A 17,928-nucleotide genomic window follows, 5' to 3' on the forward strand; every position below is an offset into this window, starting at 1 on the left:
CCCCCCCCCCATCAATCACTCTCAACTATATCCCTCACCTTATCACCTGCAGACCACAATCAGGAATTATTTGTATGTTAATCTGTCTCTCAAACTAGAATCAGCCCCTTAGGAGCCAGCATCCTTGTTCTTTGCTATACTCCCAGCCTACCTGAAACAGTGCCTGGCACCTGCAGAGCAGATGCTCTGTAACTATTTCTTTACATGAATGAACTTGATAGACACAGACACTGGCTCAGAGAGGCAAAGACACTTTCCAGAGATCACACAACTCACGAGTTAAGTAGCCCAGATCTGAATGCAGGTGAGGTTTAAGCACTTAGTTGCCCAGACCATGTCCCTCTGCCGGCCTATGCAGCCTCAGATGGAGGAGACAACAGAGGAAAACAAGGGAAGGCAGGGCCTGGGCTGAGACAGAGACGGAGAAACACGGAAGCTGAGCCCCAGGGCTTGGATTCACAGATGGGAGAAAAGGGTAACCTTCGGCCATAAGGAGGGGGAGGGAAAACCTCGGAGAAGTCACTAATGCCAAATGTTACATAACTCTGGGACATGCTCGCCTGCCCACCCGATCTTGCTTCCTGCTGACGTCGCCCCATGGCCATGCTCAGGCCAGGCCTGGTGTAAAGCGGGAGGGGACACCCACTGACCCTCTGCTTCCCCGGCTCCTTCCTGCACTGGACAAGGGTGACATGTCTTTCGGAGCTCCAGACGGGGCCTGGCCAATGGCCAGAGGTGGCTGCCCCTGCTTCAGGATTCATAAGGACCTAGCTTCCTCCTGGGGACTGGAGAGGGCCAGGGAGGGGCAAGAGGCAGAGGTCATGGAGTTCAGCAGCATCCTGTGAGGCCTGCCTGCATACTCCAGTGACGGGGAACTCACCCCTGCAGCTTGGGTGGCCCCTGTCAGGATGGATGGACCCAGGCTGAGCCCAGCTTCCCGTGACGGGTCCCTCTATCTGCTCACTGTGCTTCCTCCATTGCTCCTTCAAGGTCAGCCGGGACCAAGAATCAGCCCCACACTCCCAAATCGCCTTTTCTCACCAATAAATGATCAGCAAGGTTCACCCATCTGTAGGCCTCAGAACACGGCTTGCTGGCCCCATCTTCTGGTCCGGTGCACTTGGTCCCTGGCTCACCCAACAAGACCATGCTCTGCTGAGTCCTGTGTGAGCCTCGTCTAGTGGAGGACACGTCCCCGAGGGACGCTCCTACAGACCCAGGTTCAAACCCCTCCATGGTTTCCTGGCCTCATCACCCACCAGTGCTCAGGGTCAGGCAACAGAGAGGGCGGCCTCCTCCATCAGCTTCAGCTACGCTCCTCTCAGACCAGCACAACCCCCCTAGAGCCCAGCCCTGGCAGACGGCTTCCTGCCGTCCACTACAGGAATGCCCACAGCTCTTCCACCCCGCAGGGAAAGCCCACACGCACTGCTGTGCCTGGCACACAGCGGGCGCTCAAGAAAGGCTTGCTCAGTGCACAGCGAGGCTAACACCCGGCACCCACTGAGCGCTGGCCCTGGGCTCGGCACCGCCCCTTACAAAGGACTCCTCCACTCCTCACGACAACCCTGACGGTGGGTCCTAGTCTTCGCTTCACTTTATAGAGGACACCGAGGCCCAGAGTGGGGAGGCCGTGTGCCCGCGGGCACCATTTGGCTGCTGGCTCTCTAGCTCAGAGCCCTGCTCTCCACCATCCCGGAGGCTGCCTTTCAGATAAAAGACACTGACTGACTGACTCAATCCATCAATCAACCAACCAACCACTCAGCCAGTCTAGGAGCAGCCCCACTCCACATACAACACGCACCCAGGGAGACGCGAGACCCCAGCCACCGGGCGTGGGCTGTAGCTCTCAGCTGTGGGGCGCTCACATCGTGCCAGGCCCCGTTCCAAGCCCTTACATCCATCCACTTGGATGAGTGTCATAACAGCCCTCCAAGGGGGCCACTAGCATTGCCCCCACTGCACAGCTGGGAAAACTGAGCCCAGAGAGGACAAGCTGCTTGCCCACAGTCACACAGCTAGTAAGCAGCAAGATGTGGATTAGAATCCGGGTCTCTTGGCCCGAGTCCCTACAATGGCTACTCCTGCACACGCCATTTGAGAGAGCGCCTCCCACATCCCTGAGAAGAAAAGGGGGTCAGTGGCTTTAAAATATAACGTGACCTCTACCACCAGCACTACTAGTGGTAGCAGTCGGGGCGCCCCCCTCTGGCAGGTTCCCCCCAGGTGGTCACTCACTGAGTCCTCACCGGAACTCTCAGGGTAAGGGCTGTTATTCCCCCACCTCACAGATGAGGGAACGGAGGCCTGGTGGGACGGAACTGCCACCCAAGGTCACACAGGTGCCACGCCATCAAGCTGGGACTTGACCTCACTTCCGCCCCTGAGCCCATGCTGCACCATCCACCTTGCTGGGGTCTCTGGTCCTCCAACCCACGCTCTCGAGTTCGGGGTTCCTGGTGGCACAGCAGGACCGTGCCATGAGGGAATCTGGGAGGGGAGGCCTATAACCCAACAACCTGAGTTATGGCTGGGTTTGTGTGATGCTGGCTGGGAGGAGCAGGGCTGGGGGAGGAGGGGGAGGGAGCAGGAAGACCTCCTGCCCCCCCCCCCCCCGCGTGAGTTAATCCCTAGCTGGTATACACAGAGGCTGCCTCCTGGCAGGCCCCTCACAGCCACTGCTGCTCAGGGGTCAGCAATCTTCCTGCTCTAAGGGATTTCAACAGGCGTTAGTGTGCCCTCAGGCCTCCCTGAGTCTTCCTCCCCGTGGAAATCAGAATCCTAGAAAATCTAGGAAAAAAGGAGAGCTCCTGGGGTACCAGGAAGCACTGCCAGAAGCTCAAAGAGCACCAGGGACCATCTGAAGAGCCGGGAGGGAAGGAGAAGGTGGTCTGGCCTCACTACATGTGACTGGGAATGGGGGACAGACAAGAGCTCAACTGAAGACTGAGGGTTGGCCTCAGCCCTGCCCACAGGGGCACGACCCAGCATCGGCCCTGGAGGAAGCGGTTCTCTCCATAGCTGGCCTCGAACAGCCAGAAGCTGCTTACACACTCAATTCAGGAAGATCCCACCCAGAGCGGCCGGGGAGGCTGCCCGTAAAATCTGCACGGTGCTCAAGCCCCGTTCAAGTGGGGTGATTCTACCCCCAGCCTGCCTGCCACGCTGCGTGACCTCGGCAGTCTGGGCACCCGAGTGGGCTGCGTGGGGGCAGCCATTCAGCATTGCCCCTCAGCACCGGCTGAACGTACTTTACACCCGAGGGGGGGGGGGGGAGGGGCGGGGGGGCGGTGGCCAAGAGGGTCCTGGGGAGGACAGCTATGTGCCACCTTCTTACACCTGCATATCTACAAGGAAATATGCAGCCTGGTGACCCAGAGCATGGGCCCCTGGCTCACACGGGTGTGCGTCAAACCCCCAGTCCGTTGTTTATGAGCCTGGCTGAGCCTCAGTTTCCCCAGATCTGTAATGGTGACAGTGCATGGCATGTCACAAGCGTGTCCAAAAGGGCAGGAGTCAGGGAGGGAGGAAGAGAGAGAGGTAGGGAAAGAAGGCGGGGGGAGAGCAGGAAGGGCAGAGGCTGCCCCTCAACGGCCCTCCTTCGCAGAAACAGCCGTGGAGGAAGCGGTTCTCTCCGTCGAGACCATTTACACGCTCAGCGAGGCGCACTCCCTGATCTGTCCTTCCCTCCCCGAGGCAGCCCTAGGGCTGTGAGGTGAAACAGGGTGGGGGAGACACTCACTTGGGGTTCATCTGCCCCGAGGCCGTCGTCCCAGTGAGGACAGCCACAGTCCCCAGTGAGGCAGCGCCCGACCCGCCATGCTCCTTCCTCCACACACCCAGAGGTGTCGGACCCAGGAGAGCAAGGGAGCTGAGGTGGGGCACCAGGAGGGCAAGCCTGGCACACGGGGCCGTCCCAGTGCCTAGGGGGGATTTACGGCACAGACCCACTCCCGCAGCCAGCCCACGGGTACCACTAAGCACGAGCACACTGGTGGACACCTGCCCCCGGGCACAGCCCCCACTCGAGGCCCTGGCAGGTGGGACGCAGGTTGGGGCGTGGTGCTCACCATCTTCAGCTTGTGCTGCTGCAGGATTTCATCCAGGTTCTGCCTCTTCTTGTAGTTGAAGTAGAAGTTCTTACACTGAGACACGGTCTTGGAGCCCACCATCCGAGCGATGGCCGACCAGTTCCGGCCGTGTTCCAGAAGACCTGTGGAGGGAGGCAGCAGGTGAGGGGCGGCAGGGGGCCTGTGTCCACGGCCTGAAGCCCCAGGCTGAAAGTGCTCTGAATCCAGGCACGAGACTCCCTGCTCCGAAAGCAGACACAGTGGGGGTGGGGGGGCGCCGGAAAGGCGGGGATGGGGGCCTGGCCACCACCCCTCCCCGCCCAGGCTACATGGGCAAGGCCCGGGCTCCAGGAACCAAGAGGGGCAGGAAGGTGCTCGCCCTGGGTACGCGCCCAGGCCCCAGCCTCTCTCGCCTCCCCTGGCTGTTGTGGCCTATAGCACTGACACTCCCTCACAGCTGCAGATGAGGCCTCAGGCCTCGGGAGACAGGGCTGTTTTCCGGCCGCACCGGGCCAGGGCCAGAGAAAAGGAAGGAACGCGTTAGCAGGGGAGGGAGGCTGGGGTCCGGGTGGGTGTGAGCTGGAGCCAGGAGCCTCTTCACCCAGGTTAACCGGGGTACCTCTGGAGCCCGAGGCCATCATGGGCTTGGGGCCCACAGGCTGATTCAGGGGCTGGGAGTAGACCTGCCCTCCCAAACGCAGCCCCCTCGCCCATCTCTGTGAGCTTCTCACAGCTTCACCAACTCCTGGTAGGGGGAGAAATCCCCAGGAATTGGCAGACTCCACCCCAAACCCACCTAGGTTGGAGAAAGTTCTCTCCAGCCCCACGAACTCAGGCCAGAGCTGTACCCCCCACCACTCCACACCCCATTCTAGTTTCAACGCCGTAAATAGCAGGCTCAGCAAAAACGCAGCGCCCTGCACGTAGAAGCTGCACTTGGGAAGCCCGGCCCCAGGTCTCAGTCCATCTGCCCCTGGAGCTCCCGGCACACACGGGCACGCCACACACAGCAGCGTCTATGTACTCGGCATGCCCTGCGCAGCCAGGTCAGCCTGAGCGGGTAGGGCCGGCCCCTTCCCGGGGGCTGCCAGAGGGACAGACGGCAGGCACCAGACCCCCAAGGGCCGGGGGGGGCAGGACTGGGCCCCCCAAGGGCAGCCGGCATGAAGCCTGAGTCACATTGCTGGGAACACAGCAGCCTCTGAGCCCCAGAGCAAGACTTATAACGGCTAACGAAAGATTGCTCATAACGAAGTTTGAGGCCATTTTCCTTGAATCAAATCAAGCTGCAAGCAGGGAGGCTATGATTGGGATTTTGCAGGGGTGCAGGACCCTGAGGGGCCAACAGTCTGTGTGTTGGCATTTTCTGTCATTCATTTGTTCATCCATCCATCCATTCTAACATGTGCCAATGGCTCGCTATGTACCAGGTTCCCATGAAAATAAAACTGCCAACAAGAACAACATCGACAAACCGCCACATCACATGGCCAAGGAACCTGGAGTTTGCAGAGCCCTTCAAAGACGTGGTTCTGTCTCGTGCTTGCTGCTGAGGCTGTGACTGTTCCCCCCACCCCCAGGTGGGGGAAACAGGCTCAAGGGGCCACAGCCACTCCTGAGCTTATGGTGCTAGGCCAAGTGCAGAGTGGGAGCGGGGACCCAGGCTTTCGGCTCTCCTGCCTCTGGACCCCGCGGGGTGGAGGTGGTACCAGCCCCACAGACCACCTGCTCCCCTGTGGAGGCTGCGGGCCACGTGGCTCCACAGCGGGCTCCTCAGGGTTCCTCAAGGACAGGCGCGGAGGGGAGGGCTGGGGCATGGGATCAAGTGTCACCCGGCCCCCTGACCTTTCCCTCCGCCTGCGCCAACAGCAGCTGCCACTTCCACAGAACCTGGCGGAGGACGACGGGACGCGAGTTTATTTATATTTCCCCAGCCGGGGCCAAGAGAGCCCAGGCAAACACGTCGGGCCGGAACCCTGGGCGGGAGAGGGCGGGTCTCCCATCTGGGCCTGTGGGGGGGGGGGGGGGTAGCAGCAGTGAGGGCCCAGAGGGTGGCCGGACCCCAGAGAGGTTGACATTTCCAAATTCAACACATAAATAAGAGGTGGTTTGGAGGCTGGCTGGGGCTTTCGGTCCTAATTAACTCCACTTGGGGCAGCAGCAACAGCAGTTCATGAGGGTGACAGGGTCACCCAGCCCTTCCCAAAAGCGAGTGGGGGCTCAAGAAGGAGCACTGGACAGGGCTGTCCAGAAGCCCCGCCTGGAAAGTGCTGTGTGGTGTCAGCCACCCACTCTGTTCTCTGGGCCCCGGCTTCCTAACAGCTACGTGAGAGGCTGAGTGAGTGTCCTCATATTGCTGGCCAGGGCCCCCTTCTGGTTCCTGTTCCCCAGGTTGAGAGCACCGGGCACAGGGACAAGCACTTTAGACCTCCCCGAGCCTTGCAGACCACCTAAACTAGACCCAGCTGAAAGCCCCCCAACGCCCATCCAGCTAGAGAGAGCACCTCTGAGCATGCACCAACCAAGACCCCCCCGGGCCTGCCCCAAGCAGGTCCTGCCTCCCTCCCCAAGGGCCCCAGCCTGACAGCCAGAAAGGTGGGGGGAAGGGGCCCCAGGGGAAAGGGTGGGGATGAGGTCCCACGGGGGCAGAACTCCCGCGTCCCCTGCCTGCTGGCCACAGCCAGGCCCCTGTCGCCAGTACCCAAAGCAACCCCAAGCCCCTCCTGGGGCCTCACTCACATCCTCTCATCTGCGTCTCCCCCTCGGCCAAGTTTTCCGGAAACATACGGCTTGGAGGATGCTCCAGGGAGTGGAGCTGGGAGCAGCGGGCTGGGAGGCGGGAGGCTGGGCGGCCGCGGTGCGGGCTCCGCGAGGCTTGTGGCTGGAGCAGGCTTGTGGCTGGCGTCTGCTCCGGCTCAGCTCTGCCTCACATCCTTCTGTCCAACAGCGGCGGCGGCGGCGGCGGCGGCGGCGGCGGCGGCGGCGGCGGCAGGGAGGAGGGAGGGAGGGAGGGAGGGAGGGAGGGAGGGGAGGGGAGGGGAGGGGAGGGAGGGCAGGCAGGCGGGCGGAGGCTGGCTCGGAGAAGGGCGGGGAAGCAGCTCCGCTCGGCCCGCCCCTGGTGGCCCCGGGCTCCTACCACCCGCTCCCCCCACGCTGCTAGTCCTGACACCGTCCCCCCCCCCCCCCCGCCCCGCAGCTGCGGGCGTGCGAGGTGCCCTTCGCCGATGGGGGCGGGTGGCGGGAACTTGTCAGTTGTGTGCTCGTGCCCCGTGCCAGGCGTCACCAGGGTGCACCGTGTCCGAGGTTCCTCCGGGCACAAGTGCACCCTGAACAGACACTCAGCAAGGGGTGCTGGCCGGGAGCCCCCAGTCCCCGGACGCCCCTGCTGGGCGGACTCCAAAGAGCCAAGCCTGACGGGGCAGCAGTGCCCTGAGCAGCCTTGCTGTGCGCCTGGGCTGGATCTTCCTGCTGCCTGACCCAGCGAGACGCGTCGTCAGGGCTGAATGTGACCTCCAGACGGAGGCTCTCGGGAGCGGGCGGGCGGGGGAGTGTGGCAGAAGCCCAGGTTCAGAAGGGGCGGGCCAACTTGGCACTGGCTTCCCCCTCCCTCTCTCCCCATCCGTGGCGGTGGCGGCGTCAGCAGCAGTGGTAAGAACAGATGAGGGTTCAGAAAAACAGAGCTTCTCCACCCCAGCAGACGGGGAGCAAACAGCTTCTTCCGCTGTCATTCCCCGGTGCCAGTTCCACCTGTGGTCTGCCCCCCACCCGGCCTGATGCTGCCAGGCCCTCCCTGGGACACTCTGGAGGTCTGGGACAACAGGAAGGGGGCTGTGCACTCCTTCCAGCACCCGCTGGTCTATGGATGGGCGGGCCTGGCTTCACATTCCAGGAAGAAGCTCAGGATTTGAGGAGCCTCTTCCGAGTGCAAATGAGACCTCCAACCACTGAGGGCTGGGGGAAGGGTGTGGAGTCCCCAAACAGTTCTCTGCTGCCCGATGGTCTCGGGACGACGGCCGCCGCGTCTTTCCTCCCACTCCGAGACACCCCTGACAACCAGAGCAGCCTGCATCCGTATGAACACCTGCTAGAGATGTCACAGGCAGCTCCCGGGAGTTTGAAAGTTAACGGGGTTGAACTTTGGAGCCAGATCCAGGTCATGACCGATTTCTCCAACTCCAGGGTCACTGACCTGCTTGTCCCTTTAGCCCTCAGCCTTTACGTCCTGCCCATGGAAACCCAAGGAACGACAGGCATCCCTGACGCACCTGTGCATCCAACTCTCATCCTGGGATCCCAACCATGTCAGGGATCTAGGACTTTCTGCCTGCGTCCCTCAATCCATACCCTGCAGGGAGGTCCAAGTGAGCTTTTAGAATGCCAATCTCCCAATGATGACCCATGCCTCGCGAGTAAAATCCAAAGGCTTCAGTGTGGCGCGTGAGGCCCTGCAGAACCAGCCCCACCCACCTGGCCAGCCTGCTCCCTACTTCTCCCCTTGCTCACCCACTCCAGCCGCTGGGACCTTTTATGCCCAGCCCTTGAGTGTGACCCAGGACTACGGGTTTCCTCTACCTGCATGCCTTTTTCACAAATCTGCCTCTGTCCTCCTTCAGCTCAAGTGATACCTCCTCAGAGAAGCCTTCCTTGACCAGCTTCTCTAAAGCCATCCCCCTAGCCACCCTGCCATCATCGCCCTCAGAAATTAGCCCCTTTGCTCCACTGCTCACTGACTGTCATGTCTCTGCACCCATAACTGCTGGGCATGCAGAAGGCACCTGGCAAATGAACAAAGTTCCAGACTCCCCGTGTGTCTGGGTCTGGGGGCCCCCCTGGGTGTCCCATGGCACCCGTGCCACCTCCCTGAGGCTCCCAGGAAGGAGCTCTTGACAGGGGGGCTGAATATTTATCCCAGCAGGGTGCCCTGGACTCTCACCAGATGAGGCTGGTGGCAGTGCCCATCTCTCACACCCAGGGACATTCCCACAAGTGTTCCACTCCTGTGCCCAGATGGCCGTGTCTCCCAATGTCCCCTGCGGTCTGGATTCCCCGACCCCACTTCTAATTTCTAAGGAAAGAGTTTCGTTCTGAAGAGTCAGGAGGCAGGAACTAGGAAGTGAAATTGACCAAGACAGGAAGTCAAGCCAGGAGGTCTGAGTCACATACTCGGAGCCCCGAAGGAGAGAAAGGAGCAGTGGGTGGCTGCAGGGGTGGCAGTGGGAAGGGCGCCTCAACACCGTGGCCTGGGGGGCTCAGCCTGGCTGCTGACTCCTCTGGTCACCGTCAGAGGAAGCTTCCCGTGCACTGTGCGGGGGCCCGTGACAAACTGCTCTTGTGGGAGCAGTGACTCAGCCCCCACAGAGGCCTCTGTCCCTGTCCTGTCCCTGGCCTGGCTCCCTCTCGAGGTCCCTGCCACAGGCAGCCGCTCCCCCAGGGTCTATGAACCCACACCAACAGCCCCCCGCCCCGGCCCACCATCGGTGAGTTCACATAATAAACAGGGCAGGCAGGGCCCTGGTAGCACCCAGGGGGGCACACCACCATCCTTCTGCGTCCCGGGGAACACACAGCTGCTCTCTCTGGAAAATCAGCATCCCCTTCCAGGAAACCCAGTGGCTCACCGACCCCAGCCAACCCCTTCCAACCCTGAGGCGTCCTGTTCCCTCCATGAAGAGCAGAGGCCGCCTGCAAGAGGGGCACATCCTCACCCCTCCTGCCCGCTGCCATTTTCCAAAAGAAACTCCAGTTTATGAAACAAAATTTTCTGCCCAAAACACTGTCAAAGGAGAGGGGGAAAAATCCAGCCGGCTTAGTCCTGAGTCACGGCACTTCCTTCTTTCAGAAACCCCAAGCCCTGGGTGGGTTGGACACGGACTCAACCATTCAGCTGGCAACCGTGTTGGGCACCGACTCTGTGTCAGAGCTTCCAAAACTCTGGCCAATCCTGAAATCCCGTCAGGATCCTGGCTAGACAACTTCGTGCCTGAACTTTGACTTACCCGTCTTTTTCTTTCCATCTATGCTTTTAAAAAAATAAGCCCCAGTTTCAGCAGTGAGAGCCACAAATCATCCACAGGATGTCAAATAGCCACCTCTCCCCCCAACACACGATCCAGGAGACACTTAAGATGAAAAGAAGTCACCTGTGTGTGACCTAACGTCGCCTTGTCTACCACGCTGGGAAAAGGCCACGTGACATGCTCAGCATCAGGTTTTCCTACAGAGCAGAGCGCGCGCTCCCGGGGCGGAGCAGCTCCGGTACCCGCTGTGCACATGCCGCCTCATCACTCAGCCCTCCGGACCTCGGTTTTCTCGTCTGCATAGCGCAAGTGCGTGTGTGTGCCTGTGCGTGCGTGCACACGTGTACGTCCACACACGTGGAACACTCGCCAGTACAGTAATGCGTGCAAAGTGCTCAAACCGGTGAGCACTTGCCACGTGAAAACGCTCATCAGCACTGCTGTGTAAGCTGCCAGGTGCTGTCCCTGAGGAGTCAGCAGCTTGAACGCAGACGAGCGGATTTTTCTCCTGGGAACGAAGTGAGCTGGTGGTGCCTCACTGTATCTTCAAGGGGGCTGACAAGGAGCAACAGAGGGGTGTGGAGCCCGCCCCTGAGTCTGGTCGCCCCCTCCACCCCAAGGTCGTGCAGAAACCCGACTTTTTCCTCCTTCTGCACCATCACATGCCAGAAGCATCCAGGTTGGGAGGCAACATGCCCAAGATGTGACTCCTCCCATCACCGCCCAAGAACGGCAGCGGCTCCCCACCCGCGTTAGCCCTGAGGAGCCGCACTGTCCCTTCGAACGGCCCTGATGCCACCACCACCCCCCTACGTCAGCCTCCCTCAGGCACCCACTGAGGGCTGGCCCTGTCCCTTTCTGGGTCCTCACTGACCCTTGCACCGGAGGTGGCCTGGCACGCGTGAACCCAGCGCACTAACCACTGCACCGCGTGCCCGGTCCCAAGCCTCCGCCGGCGCGCGCCGCGGTCCAGGCAGAGCACACAGGCGGCTCCTGGTCTGCGGTCCCTGCAGTACGGGCGGCGGGAGGCTTTGGCGACTGACGCGTACGTGGGGAGGGCCTGCTTTTCCAAGCTCCGTGGCTGGGGGCTCACACCTCCCCTCCCTGAACCTTAGCCTCTTCATCCGTAAAAACTAATTAAACCAGCCAGTGTGCACAACAAGCACTTTGGAGGTGCAAAGCCATTAGTGGTTTCTAAGTGGTGGGGGTTGGAGGCGGGGGCCCGAGTGCTGCAGGCCCAGGGTTACTGAAGAGAGTTCTGGGGTCCGCCTCAGCTCCACCCTGCCTGGGAGGCTTGCCCGGGGCCACCTCCACTCTGGGTGGCTCACCTTGCCTCTCTCCCCTTACCAGGCGGGCCACCTGAGGCCAGGGAGGGGCTGGCAGCATGGAGCTAGGCCGGCGCGGGCGCCTGTTCCTGGCCCAGAGTGGTGTGAGCAGGGCCTTCCCCACCCCCTCCACAGAAGCCGCCCTGCCCACCAGAGACGAGAGGCTGGGGACCAAGAGGAGCTGCCAGCAGAACCCCGGGCCTCCCGCACAGCTGGGTCAAGACCAGAGCCAGGCCAGGCTGACCTTTCCCAGGGGAACCAGAGCCTCACATCCCAGCCCAGCGCCTGGCCTGCCCCTCCTGCCCAGCATGGCGCGGAGCCTGAGGGCGGGCAGCCAGCTCCCTGGAGCTGCCGGGTTCCTGGGGAGGCTGCTTCCTGCACATGCCCAGTCCCTCTGTGGTGCGCGCCCCGGGGCAGGCAGCCCTGACTCCAGGCACACAAGAAGAGAAGGTGCCCACCTGCCCACACAGAGCCCTGCAGCTTTGTGTCCCCTGCCCCACCCCTCCTCATGCTCTGACAGTAACAGCCAAACTCCACCCACAGCTGGTAAGGCCAGGGTCCCAACAGCCTCTCCATCCCTTGCCTCTCTCCTCCTCACTCCGTGTTTCAACATCTTCTTACTCACCCACACTGCCCCTGCCGTAAGGCCTTTGCACGCGCTGTTCCTGCTGCTGAGACGCTCTTCCCTCCCCCATTATTTGATTTTTTTTAAATATTTTTATTTATTTATTTATTTATTTATTTATTTATTTATTTATTTATTTAGAGAGCAAAAGAGCCTGCGAGCAAGTGCACACGCAAGAGCAGGAGGAGGGGCAGAGGAAGAGGAAGAGAGAGAATCTTAAGCAGACTCTCTGCTGAGTGCGGAGCCCAACGTGGGACTCGATCCCACGACGCTGAGATCAGGACCTGAGCTGAAATCGAGTCGGACACTTAACCGAACGAGCCACCCAGGCGCCCCTCCTTATCTGATTAATAGTAGCCAAGCCCATGGACTAACTCATTCAAACCTCACAGCAGCCCCATTCCCACTCTGTAACCAGAGTATGTGGGTTCAAACCCCAGCTCCACCAATTAAGAGCTGTGTGACCTGGGACAGCTCACATAACCTCTCTGAGCTTTGGTTTCCAAATCTGAATAAAGGAACTAAGAACAGCACCTGCCTCGCACCCAGGAATACTGAGAAGTACCACGTAGCGTTACTTACTATCATTTGTGCTCTGGGCGCCAGCCCAAGGGCTCCTATCTCGGGGGAACTCTCTCTGGCCTGGTGGGACCTCCAAGTGTCATTTTACACCTGCGAAGCAGGTCACTCACCTCCAGCCCATGTCCCCAGTGTGTGCACAAGGAGCCAGGGCTTGAACTCAGCATGAAGGGCTCCAGAGTCGCTGTATTGAACTGTGGGCCTACCGCTTCTGAGCGCCTACTGTATACTAAGAACTGTGTATTTATGGCTCATGCCCCCCTTACGGTGCCCCCGGGAGATGGCGTCCCAGCCACATGCTGGAGTAGGAGGGAAATGAGGCCATGACAGGGACGGGGCAGGCCAGGGTCAGCGGCTGAGGGACGAGTCAGAGTGTTATAAATGGTGACGGGGCCCTCAGCATGCCTGATACCTCGTTGCCCTAAGCTCTTCCGGGTTTTGTGTCGTTTTTCACAGAACCATGTTCCCTCCAAATTTCATGTCCACCTGCCACCTCTAAAGGTGACCTTATTGGGAAAAAGACTCTTCACAGATAGGGTCATGTTACAACGAGATGGTCCTGCATGAGGGTGGGTCCTTGTAAGAAAAGGGAAATGTGGACAAAGACACACAGAGGGAGGACAGCCTCGTGAAGACGGAGGCAGGGCTGGGAGCCATGTGCCCACAAGCCAAGGAACACCAGGGACCAAGGCAGCCACCGGAGGCTGGACAGGCAAGACAGGTTTCCTCCCTAGAGTCAGAGGGAACGCGGCTCTGCCCGCACCCCGACTTCGGACCTCTGGCTTCCAGAGCTGGGAGAGAGCGCCCTGCTGTTCCTTCTAAGGCCCCCTGTTTGCGCCTTGTTAGGGCAGCGCCAGGAAGCTCACACAGTGGGCAATGTTCTAATTCCCACCAGACTGATGAGGAAACAGAGGCACAGAGAGCTTGACAGACGTGCCTGCAGTCACAGAGCTTTTAAAAGGCCTGGTTTCTCTCTGGGGATGGTAGGGGGCGGGGGGTCCTTTGCAGCTCAACCTTACAGGCCAGGCTGCTGGAAGTCTTCTGGGATGCTCCAGGTAGGCTCAGCACCCCCAAGACCCTGGGGACAGCCGGCTGCTTGCTTCCCTGGGCTGCCCACGGGAGGGACCAGGCCGCCTCATCTCTGGGTACCCCTGCCCTGCACAGGGTGAAGCACTGGGTCGATGGGGAGCCTGGACAGCAAGATGAGAGCATGCCATCTGCCTGAAGCACAGCTGCTTGAGTCCCTTCCTGGGTTGCTGAGGGCTGGACGGGGGGCTCCCCAACATTCCCAGCCTCCCCACCCCTGCCCATGCTGGAGAGCAGTCACTGGGGCTGCTAGCACCTGCCTGCCCACCCCGCCCCCTCCTGCCGCCTGGAACACACAGCCATTAGCAGCCACCCTGAGCAGTAATTGTCCAGATTGCTGTAATTCACGGCAGACGAGCACGCTGGCGCTCATCGCATTATTACAAATGTCACTGAGCAGGGCCTTGGCGTGCACAGTCCCCAGGGGGTTCTCGTGCTGCCGTCTCTGTGGGCAGGACCTGGGATGAGCTCACTGCCGCTGTGAGGACCCAACCTTGAGACAGTGGGGCACACTCCCGTCTCGGCTGGTGAGTCATCCCCGCCGACCTCCCATTCCCCAGATCTGCCCTTCCCAGAGGGAGAGAGAGGACAACCGCCAACTTGGCCAACTCCCGGTTCCCAGGCAACAGGGAGGGAGCCAGGGATGGAGCCGCCGTGACAACAGAAGACACTCTGGGCGGGGGGGGGGGGGGGGGGGGGGGGAGGGGCCGTGGGAGCACTGGCGGGCGGGCCTGGGACATGCGCATGGAGCTCCTCACCGCCCCAGTGGGTGGGGTGGGGTGGGGTGGGGGGTGCCGGGCGGTATCGCTGCCAATGGCTGAGACGCAGGGGTCTCACGCGTGGTTAAAAAAACGTGCAATCCTCCGCAAATGTTCCCGGCAGCTCTGTTCACGATAACCCCAAGGTGGAAACAAGCCCCATGACCATGGACCAACGGACGAATGAACCCATCAGCAGGACTGGGGCGGGGGGGGGGTCCCTCCACGCCATGGAACAGAGCTCGGCCATAAAAAGGAACGAAGCCCACACGCTACAACATGGAGGAACTTCGAAAACGCGAGGCCGAGGGAGAGAAGCCAGACACAGAAGAGCACGTACTACAGGATTCCATTCATGTGAATGGCAAATCCACAGACGGAACGGAGATGAGTGGATGCCAGGGGCTGGCAGGCCTTGGGGGCTGGGTGTGACCACTTGTGGGCACCGGGGTTCTGTCTGGGGTGATAAAACGTTCTGGAACTAGACAGAGGTGAAGGTTGCACAACACTGTGAATACACTTAATGCTGCCGAATTGTACACTTTTAAATAGTAAACAGTAAGTTTTATGTTATGCGTGTTCTGCCTATATTACATACGGGAAAGAAAAGCTCACACACTCTCAGGGAAGCCTCCTTTGCACCTAGTGGTGCAATCCATCCTGGAACCACACGGTGGACAGAGGACAGAGGAAAGCAACAGTGTGGCCCCCTGTGCCCTGCAGCTAGAGACAGTGCCCAGGCCCCCCGCGTCCTGCACTGCTCTGCTGAAAACCTCTCATCTTCCAGGGCCTTGGTCGGCCTTGCTCCAGGGTGGGGAGTTTGGCAGGGGGGCCTGGGGCCTCAGGAGGGCAGGAGGGGCCTGCTCAGGTCTGGGGCTGCTCCTAGGAGGTTTCTGAAACACCGGGGCAGAGCACTCAGGCCACACAGCAGCCCCGTCCCAGGGTGGAGGGTGGGGGCCTGGGGGCCGCCCTGTCACGCTTGCCTGCCCCCGTGCACCCGGGAGCTGCACAAGAAAGGCCATTTGTTCCCTCTGCGGGTCACGACCTGGAGCTCTGGGCATAAGAAGCTGCAAGTCAGCGGTGGGGCCCTGTGGGGCCCTGTGGGTCCAGGGGGACGAGAGCTGGAGGCCTGGGCTTGCTCCCGGCCCCGGGCCATCCTCGGCCTCACTCCTCCCTTCCTCCTCTGTGAGTCGGGATGGAAACGAGAGCCCCTCTGGGAGCCGGGATCAGAGTAAATGAGAGCAGACAGGTACACGGGGGTCAGGCGCCCCCCAGCCTCAGCCTCCCTGTCAGCGTTGGGCACGGGCGAGGGAGGAGTCGGCCCAGAGACAAGGGGAGCCCACGTGGCTGAAGCCCCAACAGCGCAGGACCCATCCTCAGGGCCCTCAATGCTCGTTATCCCTGGCTCCCCACGGCCAACACAAATGCCCCTCCCACTTCACGGAATGGGAAACTGAGGCACACAGACCGGTCTCTGAGCCAGGAAGGGAAGGACGCTGCTGTTCCGGCTCCAGTGAACACAGAGCTGGCTTCCGCGGGCGGACGTGAGGTCAGCGCTACCGCACGTGGCCTCCAGCCACCTCCAGGGACATGACACAGCCGAGGGGGGACGCCAGCTTGACTCTGGGACCCCACCTCAGTGGCTGCCGGCAAGCTCCGTGCCTCCCCTCCCAGACGCCCAGTGCGCTGCCGCCAGGATCTACAGGGCCGCAGCCTGCTGACCCCGGAGGCGACAGAAGCTGTCCGCTGGCCCGTGTCCACAGCATGAGCTGCACCGTTTCGGAGCTGAGCCTTGAAGTCACCCCGGGGACACACTGTGGAGCCCGACAACGCAGCCACTGGAAGGCAAAACTGAGACTCCAAGGGAACGTGACCGATCTGAGGACAGCCCGAAAGCAGAGCCTGCCCCTCCAGACGGCACCAGAGCACCTGGTTCAGGCCCGGTGTGCCTCGTCGTCCCCAGCACATGAGCTTCAGGACCTGGATGCCAACCGAGACGGGTCAGAGCCCCCAGAGCCCCTCACCTTTCTTGGCTGTCTCCATCTCTTCTTCGGTCCAGCGAGAACTCTCGTTCATCTCCATCGAAGCTAAAAAGGAAGACGGGGTGCATGGACAGCAGCCCGAGGGGCGGTCCAGCCTCCACACAACCCACTGCGATGGGGCTGATGTAATCAGCCCAGTTCACAGGCGGGGACACTGAGGTGGTGCAGGGCCTGGACTGTGAGAACGATCTCTGCATGCACTTGGCTGGGGAGAGGGTGACCTACCTGAAAGCATGGTGACCGCATGAAGGTCAGGGGAACAAGGGACGTGAGCTTTGGATGGGCAGGGACATCATCTGAGCGTGGACTTGTCGGTACAGGTGATTCTGTGCTGTTAAACCCCTGGTTTTAACCCACTAGATGCCAGTAGTCCCCACTCGAACTGTGACAATCAAAAATGCTTCCAGATGTGGCCAATTGTCCCCTGGCGCTTGTAAGGTCCCTCACTAAGAATGCTGCTCTACGGGGTGATTGCTATATTCTCCCCCAACTCCCCCTGGTCAGGATGAAGCTTTAGAAAGGGGGACATGGCTCCCCTTGACATCAAACGGAGTTGGCTAGGCCCCTGCTGTGGCACTGTTTCTGAGTCTCTCCTCCAAGGTCCCCTAGATATGAGCCCAGGTCTTGCCCTGTAAATTGCTTAAAACCTCATGAACAGGGCAGACATGAGGGATCAGCTTCATGGACTCAGTGCCTGGAACAGCACCAGGCCCAGAGTATGTGCTGGTAGAGGCCAGCGGATCAGTGGAGGGAAGTTCCAGCAGGAAGGAAGTGAGAAGGAACAGCTCAAGCCAGGAGAGAGAAGATGGCCCCCACCCTCCCCCCAGGGCAGCCTCCCCGAGAAGGAACAGCTCAAACCAAGAGAGGGGAGATGGCCCCCACTCCCTGCTGCCACAGCCTGCCAATCTGTGAGACCTCACGAACCTTCCCCTTTCTTCCCAAGGGATCCCCAGAGGGAAGCTATGATGTCTGAGCTCAGGGTGGGGGTGCTGGAATAGCCCGCTGGAGGGCCCGGGGTGGTGTTTTACACCCAGCAGACTAGCCCCGACATCAGCCTGGCGCCCAAGAGGAGCTTCCCAGAAGGTAGGCCCACCACTGCATAGGCCTCTAGGCACCAAGGGGCAGCCAGCAAAAGCCTACAGGATTCACATGAAATTTGTGGCCAACGGGGGCTGGGTTTGAATCCCGGTTAACTCCCTGACTATGGAGGCAACATCTTTTCTCTAAACCTCAAACAGCCCACCTATGAAATGGGTACAAATTATCTCCCCCAGGAAGAAGGAACAGGTGTCTGGCATGGACCCTGGGTGTGGGATAGGGGGCACCTGTCAGAACGAAACATCACCTCCATCAACTCCCACCCTGGGAAGGTACTCTGGAGGCCGGGGCCTCAGCCTGAACACTCAAGGTCCGGGAGGGGGGC

General features: G+C 60.6%; 1 protein-coding gene across 20 annotated transcripts in view; it reads right to left on the minus strand.

Moving 5' to 3' along the window:
- Positions 1 to 17,928, minus strand: part of NCOR2 (nuclear receptor corepressor 2) — a 212,240-nt gene that overhangs the window by 48,737 nt on the left and 145,575 nt on the right. For 19 of the 20 annotated variants that reach the window (XM_073881293.1, XM_025889569.2, XM_025889565.2 and 16 more), the window contains 2 exons: positions 16,488 to 16,550; positions 4,074 to 4,216 (listed from right to left, as the gene is read on the minus strand). In XM_073881293.1, coding sequence (XP_073737394.1) covers positions 4,074 to 4,216; positions 16,488 to 16,550 — 206 coding nt within the window. The remainder of the gene's footprint in view (positions 1 to 4,073; positions 4,217 to 16,487; positions 16,551 to 17,928) is intronic. The other variant, XM_073881294.1, reaches the window with a different exon arrangement.

Source organism: Callorhinus ursinus, unplaced genomic scaffold (genome assembly GCF_003265705.2).
Source record: "Callorhinus ursinus isolate GAN/ISIS: 27379988/994484 unplaced genomic scaffold, GSC_fseal_2.0 scaffold41, whole genome shotgun sequence".
In the NCBI taxonomy this organism is placed as follows: Eukaryota; Metazoa; Chordata; class Mammalia; order Carnivora; family Otariidae; genus Callorhinus; species Callorhinus ursinus.